The 23,623-nt window shown below is 35.2% G+C and overlaps 1 protein-coding gene across 2 annotated transcripts in view; it reads right to left on the minus strand.

Annotated features, from left to right (window-relative positions):
- The window catches only part of KHDRBS2 (KH RNA binding domain containing, signal transduction associated 2), a 610,850-nt gene that overhangs the window by 381,069 nt on the left and 206,158 nt on the right, over positions 1–23,623 (minus strand). For both annotated transcript variants that reach the window (XM_066252986.1, XM_066252985.1), the window contains exon 3: positions 9,383–9,499. In XM_066252986.1, the coding sequence (XP_066109083.1) occupies positions 9,383–9,499 (117 nt within the window). The remainder of the gene's footprint in view (positions 1–9,382; positions 9,500–23,623) is intronic.

Genomic DNA, 23,623 nt, shown 5'->3' on the forward strand with positions numbered 1-23,623 from the left:
GTATTATTTACTATTTTTCATTAATATTTTAAAACTATTTCTTATAATCTAGTTTTGTATACCTCTTTTATTGCTCTTAATTAAGTATAAAATGCATAAAACAATAAAGTATTGTTGGTATATCATTTTTTAAAAATTAAAACAGCCATTAGGGCAGAAAACCAGTTGTTAAATTATTTGAATCTGCCACTGGTTATAGATAAAAAATAGAGATTCTCCCTTAATGCTACCATACCTTGAATTTGGTCTCTCATTTTGATATTACTATGGCTGTTTCCTTTTCATCATCCAGAGTCCTACTTGATTAACATGTCAAAGTAATGCTCCTACCACCATTACCCCTTTTCCTTCACTCTGCTTTATTTTAATTCATAACAATGATCAATTCATGAAAGTATAAATATATATATATATAATGTATTTATTCACTTATTTATACATCTGCTTCTCCCATTGAAATGTAAATTCCAAGAGGAAAACATTTTTGTCATATTTATACTTGTCAAATATAACTGAGAATAACATCTAGTATGCTAGTAAGTACTTCATCAATAATATATATATATGTGTATATATATATATATATATATATATATATATATGGCTGTATTTATACACATGCACATACATACTTCCACTGCAAAATTTAATGAGTTTTACTTATATGTTAGAAAAATAAAATCTTTCTGTCTGTTTAGGTCATGTTTCAGAGAGGCAAACAGCAACATAGTAATCTATAATTTACCAAAAATTAGTTTTTATTTTAATCAAGTATTTTCTCAGGTTAACTTTTCATGTCCATGCCTGTTCTTTTATATCAGTTGAGTCCAGCATCCTTTGCAGTTAAGGTCTTATCTAGATTCTAAAAAGAGATTTTATAGTGTTACATTATTATTGTTATTTTTATCATAAATAGTTTTTATTTTGAAAAAAAAAAACAGTGAAAATGCTCAAAGCATAGCCAAACTTGATGAACCACCCAAAAATAATCAATGAGAAACAGGATATTAAGTAATAGCAGTGAATTTAACCTAATAGAAACTTAATAAAAGCAAATTTACTTCATACTAAATTTTCAGGTAATCATGCTGGTACCTAACATGCTCACAGGGAAAAGGAATCCAATTTAAACTTTATGAACGGTGGGGGGGGAGGGCACAAGATGGCAGCATAGTAGGCAGATGCACAGACTCCCAGCTCACACTACCAAACTTGATTGCAAATTAATTTAGAAACAATCAGTGTGAAAAACCAACTTTGGATTAAAAGAACAGGTCTCAAAAACAAAGGAGCAAAGAAGAAGCCACACCGAACCTGATAGGGAGTGCCGAGGTGTGGTGGGACTCCCCTGCTTCCAGGAACGAAGAGAGGCTGAGACTGAGAGAGCCCAGAAGGACTGTCATTACAAGGAGACTAGCAGAGAATATCGTTCACAGACACTTGCCCGGGGACCTGGGAATGAGGTGAGCTGAGAGGGCTGGCTTGTCTTCCAAAAGGAGAGTGGGGAGAGAGAGACAGATGGTGATGGGCAGAGGAATACATGAAATGACCTGAGAAGCTGATTCATCCAGTGCAGAGGCAGCCATAGCTGGGGGAGGGGTTGAACCCTCAACAAAGCACAAGCCTAAAGTGGTTCCAGGTGACCCACATCCAGAAAGCTCTCCAGCTCCAATCAGAGAAACAAGACACAGCTGAAAACAGGAAGTGGGGAGGAGGAGCAGTAACTCAGGTCTCCATAAAGATCTGAGATACACCTCCCCTACTGAAACAGAGAAAGCACCCCACCCCAGGAGAGAAGCTGGTGCAGATTGGGCCTTCAGAGTCTCAGGTTACACCCACCACGTTCCTGGATACAGCTCCAAATAAGCTCCCTACTGAGATCAGTAAACAAGACTACCACTGAGTTAAGAAAACTGAGACAAAAACAAACAATTCACGACTTCAAAGAAGCTTCAAAGAAGCTCTACTAGGTAAGGAGATTACAGCTGGAAGAAGCTTACAAGTCATAGAGAATAATGGGTAGGCAGAGAAGCATAAGTCATATGCTTCAACAAGATAAATCCTCTGATAAAGTCATGGATGAATCAAAAGTAATCAAATTACCAGATGCAGTGTATAAAATAATAATTTTTAGGATGCTTAAAGATCTCAAAGCTACAATGAATGAACTTAATGAACACTTAAGTAAAGAAATTGAATGCATCAAAAAGAACATGGAAATCATAAAGAAGAACCAGACAGAAATGAAAAATACAATATCAGAAAGGAAGACTACACTGGAAGAAATTAAAAGCAGGCTGGATGAAGCAGAGTATAGAATCAGCGACTTAGAGGACAGGATAAGTAAAAGCATGGAAGCAGAGCAGCAAAAATAAAAGACTGAAAAAATCTGAGGAAACTCTAAGAAAGCCTTGTGACACCCTAAAGAGAAACAACATCTTCATCATAGAGGTTCCTGAAGAAGAAAAAAGAACAAGGGTTAGAGAACTTGTTCAATGAAATCATAGCTGAAAACTTCCCTTAATTGATACAGGAAAAAGTCACTCAAGTTCAAGAAGCACAAAGAATTCCATTAAAGATAAATAAAAAAAAAAAATCTACACCAAGACACATCATAATTAAAATACCAAAGCTAAGAGATAAAGAGAAAATATTAAAAGCTGCTAGAGAAAAAAGGCTATCACCTACAAAGAAGCCACCATAAGGATGACATCCGACTTCTCAACAGAAACACTTGAGGTCAGAAGGGAATGGCAAGACATATTCAAAGTAATGCAGAACAAGAGCCTATAACCAAGACTTCTTTATCCAGCAAGGCTATCATTTAAAATTGAAGGAGAAATTAAAAGTTGCCCAGATAAAAAACAAACAAACAAACAAAAAAATCAAGGAGTTTATTACAACCAAACCAATGCTGCAAGAAATGTTAAGGGGCCTGTTGTAAACAGAACAAAGGGGGAAAAGAATATAGTAAAAGAGAAATATAACTTTAAAGAATACAATGGCAATAAACAACTACATATCAATAATAACCTTAAATGTAAATGGATTAAATGCTCCAATCAAAAGACATAGGGTAGCTGAATGGATAAGAAAACAGGATCCATACATATGCTGTCTACAGGAGATGCACCTCAAAATAAAAAATACACATAGACTGAAAGTAAAAGGATGAAAAAAATATTTCATGCAAATGGAAATTTAAAAAAAGCTGAGGTACAATACTTATATCTGGCAAAATAGACTTTAAAACAAAGACTATAGTAAGGGATAATGAAGGTCACTCCATAATGATAAAGGGAGCAATCCAACAGGATGAGATAACCATTATAAATATAATAGGAGCACCTAAATATATAAAACAGATTTTGATGGACATAATGGGAGAGATCAACAGCAATACTATAATATAGGGGATTTCAGTACCCCACTAACTTCAATGGACAGATCCTCAAGAAAGGAAATTAAGAAAGAAACAACAGAATTAAGGGATACACTAGATCAACTGGATTCAATAAATATCTTCAGAACCTTTCACCCTAAAGCAGCAGAATATACATTCTTTTCAAGTGTTCATGGTACATTCTGTAGGATAGACCACATGTTAGGACACAAAGCAGTCTCAACAAATTTAAAAAGATTGAAACCATATCAAGCATCTTTTCTGATCACAATGGCATGAAACTAGAAATCAACTACAATAGGAAAACTGAAAAACACTCAAACACTTAAAAACTAAACAGCATGTTATTATACAATGACTCGGTCAACAGAAAGATCAAGGAAGAAATAAAAAATTTCCTTGAAACAAATGAAAATGAGCATACAACAACTCAAAATCTGTGGGACACAGTAAAAGCAGCCCTGAGAGGGAAGTTCATAGCATTACAGACAGAGCTTAAGAAGATAGAAAAAGCTCAAAAAAAACCTTAATCCTGCAACTAAAAGAACTAGAAAAAGAACAGCAAGTAAAGCCTAGAGGAAGTACAAAGAAGGAAAAAATAAAAACCAGAGCAAAAATAAATGACATAGAGACTAAAAAAAAAAAAAAAAATAGAGAGGATCAATGAAACCTAGAGCTGGTTTTCTGAAAAAGTAAACAAGATTGATGAATTCTTAGACACACTCACAAAAAAAAAAAAAAAAAGAGAGAAAGAACTCAAATAAATAAAATTAGAAATGAGGGTAGAGAAGTAACAATGGACACAGCAAAAATACAAAGGATTATAAGAAAATACTATGAAGAACTGTATGCCAAAAAATTAGACATCTTAGGTGAAATGGACAAATTCCTTGAAAAATGTAATCTTTCAAAAGTCAATCTGGAAGAGTCAGAAAACCTAAATAGACCAATTACAACAAATGAGATCAAAACAGTTATCAATAAACTCTCAAAAAAGAAAAGCCCTGGGTCAGATGGCTTCACAGGTGAATTCTACCAAACATTCAAAGAAGAACTAACTGCTATCCTTTTCAAGCTATTTCAAAAAATTCAAGAGGAGGGAAAACTTCCAAACTCCTTTTATGAGGTGAGCATAATTCTGATTTCAAAACCAGGCAAGGACAACACAAAGAAAGAAAACTATAGGCCAATATCCCTGATAAATTTAGATGCTAAAATTCTCAACAAATTATTAGCAAACCAGATCCAGCAATACATGAAATAAATCATACACCATGTTCAAGTGGGATTTATTTTGGGAAAGCAAGGCTGCTACAATATTTGCAAATCAATCAATTTAATTCAACACATAAACAAAAGGAGGGACAAAAACCACATGATAATATCAATAGATGCAGAAAAAGCATTCGATAAAATCCAACACCCATTTATGATCAAAACTCTCAGCAAAGTGGGAATACATGGAACAAACCTCAACATGATAAAGGCCATCAATGACTGGCCCACAGCCAACATCATACTCAATGGGCAAAAGTTAAAAGCAATCCACTTAGGATCACAAACAAGGCAGGGATGCCTCCTTTCACCACTCTTATTCAACATAGTCCTGGAAGTCCTAGCCACAGCAATCAGACAAGAAGAAGAAATAAAAGGCATCCAAATTGGAAAAGAAGAAGTAAAACTATTATTATTTGCAGAAGATATGATATTGTATGTAGAAAACCCTAAAGTCTTAATCAAAAAAGTACTGGACCTGATAAATAAATTCAGCAAGGTGACTGGATATAAAATTAATACTCAGAGATCAGAGGCATTTTTATACACAAACATTGACCTGTCAGAAAGAGAAATTAAGAGAACAATCCCCTTTACTTTTGCAAAAATAAATAAAATAAAATACCTAGAAGTAAATTTAATGAAGGAGGTAAAGACTTGTACTCGGAAAATTATAAAACATTGATAAAAGAAATCAAGGAATGTACAAACAAGTGAAAGCATATACCGTGTTCACAGCTAGGAAGAATAAACATCATTAAAATATCCATGTTACCCAAAGCAAGTTATAAATTAAGTGTAATTCTTATTAAAATACCAAGGACATACTTCAAAGATATAAAACATATATTCCAAAAATTCATATGGAACCAAAAAAGAACACAAATAGTCTCAGTAATCTTGAAAACGAAGAATAAAGCGCGTGGTATCACACTTCTGAATATCAAGTTATACTACAAGGCCACTGTACTCAAAACAGCTTGGACTGGCATAAAATCAGGCATATAGATCAATGAAACAAACAGAGAACCCAGAAATAAACCCATACCTTTATGAACAATTGATATTTGACAAGGGTGGTAATAGAATAATACAATGGCGTAAAGACAGTCTCTTTAACAAATGGTGTTGGGAAAATTGGTCAGCTACCTGCAAAAAAATGAAACTAGACCACCAACTCACACCATTCACAAAAATAAACTCAAAATGGATAAAAGACTTAAATGTAAGCCATGAAACCATAAGCATCCTAGAGGAAAACATAGGCAATAAGCTCTCCGACATCTCTTGCAGCAATATATTTGCTAATTTATCTCCACACACAAGGGAAATAAAGGACTGGATAAACAAATGTGACTGTATCAAATTAAAAAGCTTTTGCACAGCTAAAGATAATATGAACAAAATAAAAAGGCAAACCACACAATAGGAGAACATATTCGACAATATGTCTGATAAGGGGTGAATAACCAAAATTTGTAAAGAACTTGTAAAACTCGACACCAGGAAGATAAACAGTCCAATCAAAAAATGGGCAAAAAAATGAATAGACACTTCTCCAAAGAGGAAATACAGATGGCGAATAGGCAGATGAAAAAATGCTCAACATCACTAATCATTAGAGTAATGCAAATTAAAACCACAATGAGGTATCACTCATCAACAGTAAGAATGGCACTCATCAACAAAACAACACAGAGTAAGTGCTGGCGAGGATGTGGAGAAAGGGAACCCTCCTGCACTGCTGGTGGGAATGCAGACTGGAGAAGCCACTGTGGAAAACAGTATGAAGATTCCTCAAAAAATTAAAAATGGAACTGCTTTTTGACCCAGCCATCTCATTTTAGGAATATACCCCAAGAATACCATAACACAGTTTGAAAAGGAGAAATGCACCCCCATGTTTATGGCAGCATTGTTCACAATACCCAAGACCTGAAAACAGCCCAAGTGTCTGTCAGTGTATGATTGGATTTAAAAGCTGTGGTACATATATACAATGGAATACTATGGGGCCATGAAAAAGAAGAAAATATTATTATTATTATTATTTTATTTTATTTTATTTTTTTACAGAAACAGAGAGAGTCAGAGAGAGGGAGAGACAGACAGGAACGGAAAGATGAGAAGCATCAATCATTAGTTTTTTGTTGCGCGTTGCGACTTCTTAGTTGTTCATTGATTGCTTTCTCATATGTGCCTTGACTGCAGGCCTTCAGCAGACTGAGTAACCCCTTGCTGAAGCCCGCGACCCTGGGTCCAAGCTGGTGAGCTTTTTGCTCAAGCCAGATGAGCCCACGCTCAAGCTGGCGACCTCGGGGTCTCGAACCTGGGTCCTTCCACATCCCAGTCCAATGCTCTATCCACTGCACCACCACCTGGTCAGACAGAAATATTATTTTTTACGACAACATGGATGGACCTGGAAACTATTATATTAAGTGAAATAAGCCAGGCAGAGAAAGAAAAATATCATATGAGCTCACTAATATGAGAAATCCGAGGAACAATATTAACTGAAGAGCAGAATAGAGACAGAGGCGAGATCAAAGGATCCAAAAGGTAAGTGGACAGAGGGAAAGAGGGTGATAGGCTAATAGGATGGGAGGAGAGCAGAAAAGCAAATCCTGGAGGGAAGGTAGGAGGGCGTTAGGGGGAGGATGAGAGGGGGGATGTACTGGGGAACACGGGTGACATTAGAATCTATGTAAACACAATAAATTAATAAAAAAAATTACAACTCAAAAAAAAACCTTTATGAACAGAAAAAAAAATGTCCAAATATATGGGAATAAAAAATATTCACCTATCTGCTTTAAAAACTATGGAGAGATTACATGAAGATTCTGAGTAGGCAAAATTGACTAGGACATTTCTCTGGCCTGTGGAAGCTTACAGTTTAGTGAGAAAAACAGAAAATTTCAGTAAAATAAGTGACATGAAACGAGAGTAATTAACTTATTACTGTTGTCTGGGGAGCCCTGCTGGGAAGATCTATCTTAATCAATAAAATGATTTAACAAACAAAATAGAAAGAGAAGCATAAATATGCAGAACCACGGACAGCTGCCAGGGGGCAGTGTTGGGGGCTGGGTGAGAAAGGTGAAGGGATTACACATATACGTATATATGAGACACATAGACACAGACAACAGTATGGTGATAGCCAGAGAGAAAATCCAGAGGGGGGAGGTGGGAATGGCAAAGGGGGGGCAATTAGGGACAGAAAGAGGCTTGACTTTGGGTGCTGAGTGTATAATACAGCACGCAGATAATTTATTGAGTTGTACACTTGAAACCTGTATGGTTTTATTAACAAATACCCCCCCCAGTAATTCAAATAAAAAAAAAAGAGCATGTTTGAGATTAAAAGCATACCATATGAATTTTATATTGTAAGACTAAGGGATATATGGAGAACATATAACAAAAATGATATTAAAGAATATATAACAGTACACATATAGATTACGGTGTTTACCTGTCCTCATATATAGAAAATTCAAAGAGGTTTGTGGCAGAGGGTAAAAGCTTATGTCATGACTAGATATTGGTGTCATCATCTTTTAAATACTTTTATTATTTTGTCTAAATATTCTCAAACTATAGGCAGGAGAATTGAAAATAATATAATTATTTTTGAAATTACATACAATATAGAGAAACCAAATACTACTCAAAATAAGACTAGTAAGAAACATTCCTTTTGTAATACATAGAGTTGACTATGGGTCCATCCTAAAAACAGCACTCGTATGGAGAATCTTCCTCATACTCCATATGTAGACTTATTACATTTGAAGTAAAATATTTTTTGTATACAACATGTACCAGTTTTGTGATATTTCTCATATAAATTTCTTCATTTAAGATGTTCCATTAATAGTTCAAAATTAATAAAAGAGTTCCTAAGCAATTGTCTACCCATAGTCATTAAAAAATATTTAAACATTTTATTTTCCATGGTAACATAGGAAATCAGAATAGTATGGCCTAGTCAAATGATACTACTATAGCACATCACCCTTTTTCAATGAATTTTAAAAGATCTTTTATGAATAAATCCCTAGAATAGTTATTTTCTAAAGTGTTGAATTCTGACAGAAAATTGCTGTCATTTTATAAAATGGAAAGATGAAATAGTTCAGATGTGAAATAATCATTTGAAACATCAAAGTTGATCTATTTCTTAGCCTATTGTTCTTTTCAGGTCAGATAAGTTGTTTAATACCATTGAAACATTTCAAAAAGAAAGTAGAACTCTCTTAGGTTTGCAGTTCGGTATTTAAAATTGCTTCAGGTAAAAGATCAAAGGGAAATAGAGCAGAGAGATGAAATGGATGTGATTAGGTGACACAGCGGAAGACTAAAAAAAGGGATCCAGTCAGAAAATTAAAGAAAATGAACACAGATATATAGAAACATTCTACAGAAGTCACTCAAAAAGTGAAAACATTTTATTACAACCTACAGCAAGGATTAAAATGAATGAAAATACAGAATTACATGTTCTGAAAAGAAAAAAGGTCAATAATTGATTTTTATGAAAATAGAAGAGACATAGGAAAGTGCAACAGAGTGGTCCCAGAAGGTGAAACTCCTAGGAAATGATGGGATAACAGTTGAGATGTGCTTGTAAATCTGGCCATCAGTAGTACAGGTAACTTCCTGTGTGTGTTAAATAGCAAATTCAAAGTTCAGTACCTTTGCTTTGTCTCTCATTGATCCTTTGCCCAGGATAGACATTTTAGCACCTGTTTCTTCCTGTAGCCTCTTCAAGGAGTTTCCTCTTGGTCCAAGCAATTTCCCCACAAAATTGAACTAGGAAACAAAATCAATAGAAGGTTGGTTTTTAAGGCAGAGAAGAATGATAATTTGAAGCAAGAATAATTTATGGGCTATAAGATTTTCCAACTTTACCATTGAGTAGATAATTATGCCATACACAAACACCACTGCCCCACACCTCCCCCCACCACACACACCAAAATAAAACTATTTCAAACCTCAAATATGACATATATTTTTAAAGGGATGCCCTTTCCCAAATCAATGCCAAAATTAATTATCTATTAAATTTATCATTCACTATAGCAAATAAATAAATTACTTATTTAAGAAAGTAGAGAAACACTCTAGATTACAAAATTTCTAATGGCATAGTTTTCTCTAGTCAAAATTTGAAATAAATGACTTTCACATGTCTATGTGCTTTCAAAATTGCAAAAGTTAATATTTAAAATTGATTTTTAAAATAAAATGTAATATTCATGTTTGTTAAGCACTGTGCTTATAACATTCTCTTACAAATTTCATGATTGAAAAAAGAATCTATTTTTCTTCAATCTTGAATTCTCTACCTTAATTAGGATCAGCAAATAAATACTGTAATGTGGAAATGTAAAGAAAAGTGTAAATGGATCTAGAGCATGCAGACAAAATAGTCTGTTTAAGTGAAATATTTTGGGGGTATCTACTCAATTCGTTTATTCGTCATTAAGCATAGTTAAAACCACGTGAACTAAGAGCACTTATCAGACTAGTTGTTATCTTCTAAAAGGAATATTATCAAACTAAATCACTCAGATAATCATTGGTTCATTTAAAAAATATATACATAGGGCTTTGAATAAATCAAAACACATATTGGGGCATGAAAGAAAAAGATAAATAAAATTAAGTATGCCCCTTCTAAATCAGAATTTATCCACTTTCAAAAAATATTTATGGTCCCACAGTAAGAAAGAGTACCACACTTAATGGTGAAAGCTATATGCATTTTCCCTAAAGTTCAGGATAAAATCAAGGATGTCTGCTTTCACCCCATCTATTCAATATGGTACTGGGCGGTGGACTGTGCACCTGAAGGAAATAGATAAATGGAACAGTATAAAGTTAGAAAAGATCACACTTAATGGTCAGTTGATTTTCAACAGAAGTGCCAAAGCAATAAATTTGAAAAGTCAACTGTTCTTCACAAGTGGTGCTAGAACAATTGGATATTCATATGCAAAATACCAAAAACAATTGTATGCTCTACTTCACATTTAGGCAAACCTTATTTTGAAACTGTCATAGATCTAAATATAAAAACTAATTTTATAAAGATTCTAGGGAGAAATCATACAAGAATGCCATTGCAAACTTAAGCTGGAAAAGGTTACTTAACTGGGAAGCAAAAAGTACTCCCTAAAACTTTTGCTGATCCAAAAACCATTAAGTAGTTGAATAGAAAAGCTACACATTGGGAGAAACTGCACCCTGTGCATATATCTGAGAAATTACCACTATCTAGAATCTATAAAGAACTCCATCAAGTTGATAAACACATGCATGCACATCAGAATTGCCAGAACTGAAAAAAAGACCAAATGGGAATGTGGATGGGAATGTGAAACTACTTCAGCAATCACTGTTGACAATTTAAAATGATACATCTACTCTGGAAAGACTGGCAGTTATTTACTGAATTTAAACATAAAGCTCTACTATGACCAGTGATTCTATATGTAAGTATTTAACCAAGAGAAATAAAAGCATATGCTCACAGGTTGTCTTGCACAAGAATGTTTATGACGTTTTATTTACAATCACATTTAAACTAATAAATCAATGCCCATCGAAGGACAGTAAACAAGTTCATACATAAACAGAAAGAAATTAGTCACTGAATGACACAGAGCAGGAATTATCTCACAGGCATTATGTTCAGTGGAAGAGCCAAACAGGAAAGAATACCTTAGGTTAGATTCCATTAATTCAGAATTCTAGAGGCAAAGTAACATGCAGTGTTTGCCTCCTCAGAATAGAAGCTGGGCTGAACTGGCTGGAAACTGGCATGAAGGTAACGTCTGGGGTGATGAAATTGTTCCGTGTTTTGTTGAAGATAGAGCATATATTTTGTCACAAACTCATCTAGCTTCACACTCAATACCTGTGCATTTCTTTGTATGTAAATTATACTTCAATTATGATTGGAGAAAAAATAAATTAGAATATGGAAAACTCACATAAATATTTTTAATATATATCATAATGAAATGTCCTACAATGAAATACGAGAATTCAGCAGTTGTAAAAAGGAATCTCAGAGCTTTAAGAAATATGTCATTCCAATCGATGCAGACTATTCCAGAGAAAGAAGTGGGAAAATTGTCCCTAACTCACTTCAGTAGGCCAGTATAAACTTGATACCAAAACCAAGTCAGAAAAGATAGTTTATTGACCAAATCCACTCATAAAACAAAACCCGTTCAACAAATAGTAGCATAACCAAGACCTTTGTATATACAAAAAATACATGATATTTCATTCAGTTGTCTTTATCATAGGTACACAGGTAGTTTAAGATTTATAACCTTCAATTGTAATGTTTTTATTAACAAATTAATGATCAAAAGGTTAACAATTTACTTGAACAGAAAAATAATTTGATAAAAAAATTCAATCAAACACTATCCCAATAGAAGGTTTCTAATGAAAACCAGTAAGAATGATAAACTTAATTAGTAAAATAATATGAGAAACAAAGTAAAGATGTTTTTAAGTTAGAGAAGGGGAGATAGAGAGATAGACTCCTGCATGTGCCCCAACTGAGATATACCCGGAAACCCCTGTCTGGAGTCCATGCTCAAATCAACTGAGCTATCCTCAGCACCCAGGCTGATGCTCCAAACCAGTCAAGCCACTGGCTGTGGGAGGTGAAGAGGGAGAGAAGAGAGAGAGAGAGAGGGGAGAGAAACAGATGGTCACTTCTCCTGTGTGCCAAGCTGATGCTCTATCCACTGAGTCAACCGGCCAGGGCTTTTCTTTTTTCTTTTTTTTTTTGGGAGGGGGGCATGGTGGAAAAGAGAGACAGACAGGAAGGGAGAGAAATGAGAAGTTATCAACTTGTAGTTGTGTCACTTTAGTTGTTCATAGATTGCATCTTACGTGTGGCTTGATGGGAAAGGGAGTGTCCAGTCCAGCCAGTGATCCCTTGCTCAAGCCAGCAACCTTGGGTTCAAGCCAGTGACCCCATGCTCAGGCTGGTGACCCTGCACTCAAGCCAGATGAGTCCATGCTCAAGACTGTGAACTTGGGGTTTCGAACCTGGGACCTCAGTGTCTCAGATCGATGCTCTTTCCACTGAGCCACCACTGGTCAGGAAAAGATGCATATTTTTGATGTTTTATTCAACATCAATAGTTCAAACCACTGAATGAAATAAATGTGATAAATATTAGGACATATAAAATATTCATAGTTTATATAAGTATGTACATAAAAAGATTTAAATAATTTCAGAAAATGAATTAAAATTAGTAAAGTAGTTTGGCAAGGTGTTTTACACAAAGTCAATGTAAAAAAATTCAAGTGTATTTTTGAATATCAACAGCATATCATTAAAAAACAATTTAAGAAATATCTAGGACAATAGTAGAAAAATAAAAATAGACTTCCTAAGAATAAACTGAATGTTAAAACCCTATAGAAAAAATATATAAAATCCATTAATAAAGCTATCAAATGAATACAAATAAATTGACAGATAGGTCATGTTCAGGAATTGCAAGTCTAACTGTTTTTTTTTTGTTTGTTTGTTTTGTTTTGTTTTTTTTTTCTGAAGCTGGAAACAGGGAGAGACAGTCAGACAGACTCCCGCATGCGCCCGACCGGGATCCACCTGGCACGCCCACCAGGGGCGGTGCTCTGCCCCCCAGCGGGGGGTGCTCTGCCCATCCTGGGCGTCGCCATATTGCGACCAGAGCCACTCTAGCGCCTGAGGCAGAGGCCACAGAGCCATGCCCAGCGCCCGGGCCATCTTTGCTCCAATGGAGCCTTGGCTGCGGGAGGGGAAGAGAGAGACAGAGAGGAAAGCGCGGCGGAGGGGTGGAGAAGCAAATGGGAGCTTCTCCTATGTGCCCTGGCCGGGAATCGAACCCGGGTCCTCCGCACGCTAGGCCGACGCTCTACCGCTGAGCCAACCGGCCAGGGCGCAAGTCTAACTGTTATGTAGATTTCTAGTATGCTAAATTACATTTATAGATTCAAGGCAATCCCAATTACAATCATAATAGAATTTGGATCAATTTACCAACTTGTTCTAAAATTTATATGAAAGGTGAAAGTCTAAGAAAAGCCAAAAGTTTTAGAAGCCAAAGTTAAGGGCTTTTACAGTCACCTGCAAAGATTCATTATAAAGCTGTATCAATTATGATAGCATGATAAGTATAGTCCTAGGGCACAGAGAGAAAACAGAACAACAAAATTCAGAATTCTGGAACAGACTCCTGTTGATGTTAAAATGACATATGATACAGGTGACATTATTGATCACTGAAGCAGAATAATGGTCCTCTAATGACATCCATGTCCTAATACCTAGGGTCTGTAATTATGTTAGCCTGCAAAAAAGACTTTGCAAATATAATCAAATTAGGAATTCTGAGATGAAGAGGCTATCCTGTATTATCCAGGTGTGCCGATTCCCACGTAAGTGAAAGAAGCAGGCACATAAGATTCAGAGGTTGCAGTGATACAATCTAGTGGGAAGGGGACCCTGAGACGAAGAGTAACAGCGCCTTCCAGAAGCTGAACACATCAAGGAGCAGGTAATTCCCTGGAGCCTCCAGAAGGAACATGACCTTACCGAGACCTTATTTTAGCCCCAAATAACCATTTCAGATTTCTGACCCCTGGAACTGTTAAATAATAAATCTGTTGTGTTTTAAGCCATTAGCTTTGTAACTGTTACAGAAATAATAGGACATTTTGAATGTGCTAAAAAGGCACTACCTAATGCAGAGCATAACTGACTGTCCATAGTAATAAAAATAAAATTATTTCCTAAACCATAACAAAAGATGATATAGACTTAGGTATGAAAGGCAAAATTTTACAATTTCTAAGATAAAAATATAGGGAAATAATGCTTAAGCATTCTAAGCATACTATAAAAGTTTGATTAAAATGAAAAAACCTGTTCATTAAAATATACTACAAAGTAGGTGAAAATATAAGTCACAAATTTGTAGACTATTTCCATTACAAGTTACTAATATACCATGAGTTTAACTCCCCCCACAAGTATAGAAGTGTAAGGAAAGGACAATATAATATAGATAAAATCATAAATACATCATTGAAAAAAGAACAGAATGGCCAAAGAAAAAAGTATGAAAGCTTAAACCTCATTAGAATTTAAACAAAAATCAAATTAAGGCTACATGAGATATCATTTTACACTATGGTGGCAGAAATGAAGTCAGAAACCAAAAACACTGGCCAGAATGTGGAGCCATAGAGACTCATATACTCTGTTTGTAAAAATGTAAATACATACCATCATTTCGGCATTGTCTTGAAATTTTTAAATGCATTAAACCTGTGTTTCAGCAATCTCATATCTCAGTATATTCTCCGGAGAAATGTTAGCACATGTACAAGAATATTCAAAGTCTCAATGCTTGAAAAAAATAATTGGGAAAACATATCCACAAATTTAAGAATGGTGCGTAGTCAACTAGACACCATACCAACACTTGTGTCTCAGAAACAATTCCCAGATTCCCTTCCACATATGCTTCCTTTGGGTTGTTTTGCACCAAGAAAGTTTCATGCGATGAGCAAGGTGGACAATTGTAGTATATTATTTTTGGCAAGTCATATTGGTCAGACTGCTTTACTAACCTCATGATCACCCAGTGTATAGATATAGGCCCCACAGACCTCTCCATAAACTCCCAGATCTAGATGACGGCAGGTTTCAGGCTCAAATCTACACTGCTCATTGGTGGTAACTTTCCTACAGTCTCTTCTCCTACCTCTTTCAACAGCCATGTTATCCCTGAATTATAGGTTATAACTATTATACATAGAGTAGACTCTATTTTCCTGAAAGAACCATAGCTAGTACAAATAAATAAGTAAATTGTGAAATATCACAGTAGAATATTACAATGATGTACACAAGTTACTATGTATATGAAATGTCATTAACAATTCCCAGTTGCCCTGGCCAATTGGCTCAGTGATAATGCATCAGCCCAACAATTCCTAGAAATAAAATTTTGAGTGAAATATTCAATCTCCTGACATATAAGACTATTTTTATAATCAAAACCAAGCAAAATCAAGTAATATTTTATTTGTGAATATATACATAAATAGTCTAATGTTCAAATAATTGGTAAACAATATAATGTCAAGATCTTTATAACCTCTGGGAAAGGAGAGTAGGAAATCTGATCAAAGGAACTACTATACAGATGGTGTCAAAGTAATAGGTAACATTTTAGACTTTAGTTTAATTTAGAGGTTCATGAGTATTAATTTTACTTTGCCTTACATTCTATATAAAAAATTATACATGTTCTTGGAATGCATTGAATATTATATATTTTTTAAAAAAATCAAAGGGAATAATAATTCCAGTTGTGTAAAATTTGACTGAATTTCTCTTTAGTACTCTGTTATAGAACCATCTCGCCCCTTTACTGGTGATAACAAACCACTGAACACAAAAATACTGAACACAGAAAGTGATATCTCTATTGGTAATGCTATGACTGAAAGGAAGAAATAGCATTTCACTTGTTTCTGGCTGAGGATACATTATTGACAAAAATATATACATGGTTCCTACTCTCAGAAGTTTTTGTTTTCTGCCTTGATTATTATGACATATTTCCCCAAACTTCTATTTCTACACTGTACCTTTATTTTTCATCAACAATCAATTTGAAACCAAATTGTCTTGAAGCTGTGAGATCTCCCCTTTAGTTTTTTTAAAAACTCTACCTTTTGAAATAGAAGACAAACCTCCAAATAAATGAAGATGTTGTATAGAGATTTAATTTCCTAAACTCTCAGAAAGTACCTTTTACAAGTAACAAATACATAACATTATTTTAAGCAAGCTGACTTTTTAATGTATGTGCTTTTAAAAATTATAAACATACAATCTAAAATTTGCTTTTGCTAACAAATATTTGTTAATCATAGTTTAAATTTGCTTAAGTGAGTTTATCCCTTTTCTAATATCTGGAGTTTTGGAGCCAATACTGAGATATAGCTCAGAGGACCTTTTCTCAGGAAGGATTGGAGACAATTTTTGTTTGAGATTTAAAATCATGAAGTGGGTTACATATTTTTGATACTGTGCTTAGTTTTTAGAAGTTTATTTTAAGATAAACATTAAAGACGGCCAAAACAAAAGTTATTCAAAGAGGAGATTTTTTTTTATTCCTTCTTTACTTTCATCATATACTCATCCTCCTTCAAACAAAGCCAACTGACATAATCGTGACAGGTGACTTCTCAGTTCACAGACAATATTTGGTTCTAACCTTTCTTTAAAGCAAATCTTTTTAAACACTGAATATAACCTCAAACACTACACAGCAGTGTCTTTAATATTTAGCCATAATTTAGTAACTTTGGAATCTCAGATTCTTTGTTTTTTTTTGGTTTTTTTGTTTTTTCATTTTTCCTAAGCTGGAAACGAGGAAGCAGTCAGACTCCCGCATGCGCTGGACCGGGATCCAACCGGCATGCCCACCAGGGGGCAATGCTTTGCCCTTCTGGGGGGTCGCTCTGTTGCGTCCAGAGCCATTCTAGCGCCTGAGGCCACAGAGCCATCCCCAGCGCCAGGGCCATCCTTGCTCCAATGGAGCCTTGGCTGCGGGAGGGGAAGAGAGAGACAGAGAGGAAGGAAAGGGGGAGGGGTGGAGAAGCAGATGGGCGCCTCTCCTGTGTGCCCTGGTGGGAATCAAACCCGGGACTCCTGCACGCCAGGCTGACGCTCTACCGCTGAGCCAACTGGCCAAGGCCCCAGGATCTCAGATTCTTAAGGCTTAATAGAACTGAAGGTGAAGGTTTTCATACCCCCTCCTCAAAGATAAAAATGTCAAGAGAGGAGGTGAGACTTTCAAAAGAAGAAACTTACTGAAAACAAGGTGGAGGGAAGGAGAAAGGGAAGGAGCTTGATGCATCAAGGGGCACACACTAGTGAAAACCATGGCTCCCCAAACTGCTGCTGGGATCTGCCTTATAGATGGCTGGGTTCTTCACGCAGGCGCAGAGCAGAGCTCCTAGCTTTGCAGGTTTCCACCGAGGGCTGGCATCACCTGGCAGAGGCACAGAGCAGAGATCCTTGGACAGCACCGGAAGAAGGATTTTAAACTTATTAAGGCAAGTGTGATGCAGGTGGGTGAGGCCCTGCTGGTTCACATTGGGTGGATGTAGTCAGACCAAGAAACAAGTATGGAGCAGGAGGGCGGTGCGCGATTCTCCTTGATTTGGTGTCGCAGGCCGTGCAGGAGATCGGCAGGGGAATGAACCGCTTCTCTCTCAGGATCTCTCCCCAAGAAATTGCTTCCCAAACAAGCCCACTGGGGCACGTGCCCCCAGCCTGCTATGGGCTGCCCAGACAAAAGTGGCATTTAGCCAAAAACCTTGTCCTTGATTACCTAAGGTGCTTACATTAAGGCAGTGTTCAAGGTCTTGTGTCCTTGGTTACATCAGGCATTATGGTACACAGCCGAAAAACAAGAGAGCAAGCCTAACTGTAACCACTTTCCGACAGCAAGGGCTTAAAAAATAATGGAAGAGCATTCCATCCATTTAAGAGATACTTGGCCAGTCACAGAGTGAAGACAGTTGTATTTCCACTATGTTAAAAGATCGTTAAATAATTTGAAAGTATTTTTTCCATGAGTTTTAAGAAAATTACTAAATTTGTATGTCAAATCCATTTATGCTTGTTACTGCACAAGTTGTTTTGTAGTAACTTTTATATTCAAAAAGTCTTTTAAGCAATTTCAATCAACTTTTAGATGGCTTTTTAAAAGCAAATATTTGAATTATGTTGAATAAAATTAGCCAAAAGAACATATTTCAATGGATTTCTAAAGCAACAAAACATAATCTGTGACAAAGCAAGGCATATGAAAATAGGGATATTTTAAGAAAAATATTTTAGAGACATTTTTAACAGACAAAAACCAAGAACAGTTTTAAATTCAGTGAAAATAAACTTCAGTATTACTGTATATACATATTTCAAAATTTATAATCTCCCATTTCCCTATTTCCTCACAATAAATTATTTTTATCCACACTTGTACAAAAAAATTTTTTTTCACACGTGTCATTTTCTGCTCACATATTTATAAACTAATTCCAGTAACTCTGTTTCTTCTCAAATAGAAGAGACGATTCATGTACACTTACTTCCCTTTTCTCTTTCTGGAGACAGTAAGATTACGTCTGCTTTGTGATGAGAGGACAGTGGGATCACTAGGGCCACTTGTGAATACTCTGGAGGTCACTGCTGCTGGTTTCATCTCATTCTTCCTCTTTCATATGACGCAGCTAGACTTGAACTCCCTCATTTCCTGATCCTAAAATCCCTCTTGTCCTCACCTCTGATACTATTTGAACCCTATTTTCATTCCCATTCCATTCCTGATTTGGGGATGAATCCCTTTCTTGATCAATAGGAATTCACAGCTGCTCTGTACTTTGGGAACTCAGCATTCAACAATGTTTAGGACTATCTACCCTTGTGACTGCTGCTGTTAACACAAAGTAAAGCAATTTAGGGTTGACTGTTCAAAGAGAGACCACTGTAGCAGAGTTTAAAAAAAGTATTTTTCTTGTAAATAGACAGAAAAAAGACAATACTTCAGGTTCTCATCTCAGTAATCATCAATGAGCAATGGAACAGAGTTTTATTGGATTGCAAAAATATCAAGCTCTGTCTATAGAAGTAAATAATATCATTAGAATTACAGAGGACTCTATCAAAGAAAATCACATTCAGTTTAACAGAATTGGCAATGAAGAGTATTCAAGAGAATAGGAGAAAATAAAAATGTTTTAGAATTAGCCATTAAATATTAATATACTGTCATAAAATAAATTTTATTCAAAAATAAATTTAAAACCAAGGATGTAATCAATTCAGTTACTCTAACCACAATGGCTTAGCCTAGAACTATGAAGGATACAAAGTGAGCCAGACAAACAATTCTTTCAGGAGACTATACTGCTTGAAAGAGAAAGGGAAAAGGGAATGTACATAAAGTGTTAAAATAACAGAAAAAACAGATGTGTCATAATAGAAGTATTGTACAAATTAAGTGGTATGAAAATTAAAAAAAAAAAGGTTTCTACATGTGAAATTTAGGAAGTTTTACATTTTTTTCTGACCCTTGAACAGGGAGGCAGGAACTGGGCATGGAAAAAGGCAGGGGCAAAAAAAAAGGGCGAATGAAAAATATACAGTGGAATGGGGAGAAATAACAGTGGGAGAGCCAGTGAGAGGCTGTTCGCTGTAACCTTGATAATGAAAACTGGGGGCTTAAAGTAAATAAAATGGAGGTCAAAGAGACTAGAAGACAAGGTAAGAGAGAAAACTGGGAAGACTCAACAAGACTTGACATTTAATTGAATTGTGTGGATATAAGAAGGGTAGAATGGAGTAGCAGTCAAAATATATTCTATACTCAGAGGACTGAAAATAAATTGTATCATTAGTAAAACTGTGAAAGACCGTAACAAATGTTTTAGAAAATATTTGGGATACACTCAATTTGAGACATCCTTCATATGAAGAATTCTCATAGCCATGTGTGAGTGGACATTGAGAGAAATTTAAAATGAATATATAGTCCTAGCAATTTCCATTGGGTGCTACTAAAGTTATGAAATTGTTAAGGGGAGGGATCGGAATAGAAGGCCCAGTAGAGAAACTTGAGGAATACTTGACAGTAAAACAGTAAATGTCAACACACATATTAACTACAGAGTTTAAATAGAAAGGCCTACCAAAAGTTAGATAAAAAGGAAACTTCTTTTGATTAATGTATAATGCAAAAATCTCATTTGGGATTGCTCTCATCAAAGGGATGTAGTTGAAGGAAGCATACATAGTTGAAGAATCCATTTATGTGAAGTTAAAAAATAACAAAAAACTTGGTCCTTTAAAATGTGTTGACTGGTATCTCCTGTGCTTAATCCATATTTGTCTCTAAAGTTTCAAAATAACATGATCTATGTTAAAACCACACTATATTTTACAGATGGTCTGTGTTTTACAGAAATGACAAAGAACTGAGAATATGCCTGATGAAAATGATTTGACATGAATTTAATAATGTAAACACATACACCATTCATGTCCCATTTTGTTATAAATAATTCTTTACTATGTTTCAGCATATTTATTTGTGTATAAATCATATTTTGCTTCTACAGACAACTAAAGAGCCCTTGCCCATGTTTTAAATGTTTTTCATCCTTTGTAGAGCATTCTTCACTGTCTTCTGAGCCACATGCTTTGCCATATTTATACAACTCTAAGGGTACTTTCTCTAAGCTCAAGTTATTTCTGTTTGAAAAAGATTCATTTAAAATATTATTCAGTGAAAAATGTCCACATGGACAAACAGCCCTCATTGTAATTATAATCACAGCTTAAACACAAACCCTAATTTGTTCAGCATATACAATTGTCTAAATAAAAATCTTTCTAGTCTCCTATCATAGATAACATTTTAGAGTCATCTTGTAGAGGCAGATGATTAAATGTTTATTTCATACAGTGACATGTAAGTACATAATTGCTTTTTTATCTGCATCTTTGCACTTTTAATACTTGACAAATATTTCTTTGGCCTTTCAAATAGTTTCAAAAATAACACCTTGATGTCAGCTATATTCTTATATTTTGCAATTTTCTATTTATTTAAATAAACTACAGTAATGCCATCACATGGAATCCTAAATTTCTAAAGTAAATCTTTTATCTAAATGTCACATAAGTTCTTTGTAAACCATGTCTATATGTCCAAATTAGAGATGTTTTTCTTTATAGGACTTCACCATCTTACACAGTGTCATGAAATATATGAGCTTATGTTGGGTAAGGACATAGTCATTCGAGTGCTTATTGAGCATCTACCTTGTGCCAGGTGCTGTTCTACACTAGGGATACAGAAACACATGAAACAAAGTTCCTTTATCCAATGGAGCTTATATTCTGTACATGCATTTATTTCCAACTAAAACATTTTAAAATAGCTGAATGTTCTTCTGTTGCTTGGATGGTATTTTTTCCAAAGTTTAGACTGCTTAAAAATCAAATATTATATTGTTTAGTAGTTTATTGTATACAATATGCATAGTTCCAACCATTCTAAAAGAATATACCTAATACCTTAAAGTTAGATATTAATTCAGCAGTCGAGTGAAGAAAAAAGTTAATTGTTCTGATTAGCTTATTTCAATACCATCAGTCTGACTGGCATTAGGTTAGGGGACTCAGCACTGTGAGCAAATTATTTGGGTCGCTTTACACCCAAACACAGGTAGTATTACTACCTGTCTTTCTGAAACCCTCCCTTAAATTAATATGGATCTGTTAGAAAACAGGAAATCTGAATTTCAAATTCTTCAACCAACTCCTTTAGTGGTGTTAGAAAATATTATAATTACCATATATTAAAATAAAACTTCCTATACCAGGAACCTGTTATACTAAACTCAATGACCTCTGCTTGGTCATGATTCCTTTAAGGCAATGGACACTGTCTAAACTAAAGACTGTATTAAGAGCCCTGTTGATAAATTTAAAATTCTCATGTCTTCCCAGGCCTCAAAATATATATGACATACTCACTTCAAAAAGTGTCTGAATATTTTAAGAATGTTTATTAAGATATACTTTATTAGGATATAATTCATAAAATCCACCCTTTAATCAAAAGTACACCATTCTTTCAGAGATTTATAGGGTTTTGTAATCATTGTCAAAATTTAATCTTTTTTTTGGTGACAGAGAGAGACAGAGAGAGGGACAGACGGGAACAGATAAACATGAAGGGAGAGAGATGTTATGGTTCCTTTGTCTCCTTAATTGTTCATTGATTGCTTTCTCATATGTGTCTTGAGCAGAGAACTACAGCAAAGTGAGTGACCTTGTGCTCAAGCCAGCGATCCTGGGCTCAAGCAGGCTACCTTGGGCTTCAAGCCAGTGACCTTTGGGTTCAAGCCAGCAACCATGGGGTCATGTCTATGAACCAATGCTCAAGTCAGTGACCCCATGCTCAAGTAGGTGAGCCTGCACTCAAGCTGGTGACCTCATAGTTTGGAACCTGGATCCACTGCGTCTCAGTCCAAGGCTCTATCCACTGCGCCACTGCCTGGACAGGCCAAAAATCTAATCTTAAAACATTTAAGTCCTTTCTAAAAGTGATTCCATACCCCTTAGCAGTTACTCCCCATTCCACCTCTAGACCTAAATAACCACTAATCTTTCTGTTTCTACAAATTTGCCAAGTCTGCATTTTCATATAAATGAGATCATGTAATATTTGTGGTTTTCTGTGCTTGAACCCTTTAACTCAGCACAGAGATTTTCTACTGCCAGTCTGCCAGAGATTGTGTACTGGTCTGCAAAAGAGTTAACAACCCTGATGTTGTATGAATATTATAAACCCAGTGGTCTTAATCGAATTCACTTACACTGAGGGTGATTTCTGCCAAAGTGGCCCCGGAAAAATTCTATTTACGTTATCTAAACTAAAAACTGTCTTAAGAGCCCTTTTGATAAATGTAAAATTCTCATGTTTTCCCTTAAGTGTAAAAAGATTGAAAACCATAGTAACTTATCATGTTTTAGAATTCATCCCTTTTTAGTACTTTATTTCTTTTTATGGTTCAATTATATTCCATTATATAGATTTTTAACTGTGAATTTTTTATTGTTGTAGTTTTTTTCATAATCCTACTTGGTTGAGGTTGTTGGTGTTTAATCATGAATGAATGTTGAATTTTTTCAAATATTTTTTTCCGCATCAATTGAGATGGTCATTTGGTTTTCTATTCTTTATGTAATTATGTTGTACTACATGAATTGATCTACAGATATTTAAACAACTTACATTCCTATAAGTCCCA

Source organism: Saccopteryx bilineata, chromosome 1 (assembly GCF_036850765.1).
Source record: "Saccopteryx bilineata isolate mSacBil1 chromosome 1, mSacBil1_pri_phased_curated, whole genome shotgun sequence".
In the NCBI taxonomy this organism is placed as follows: Eukaryota; Metazoa; Chordata; class Mammalia; order Chiroptera; family Emballonuridae; genus Saccopteryx; species Saccopteryx bilineata.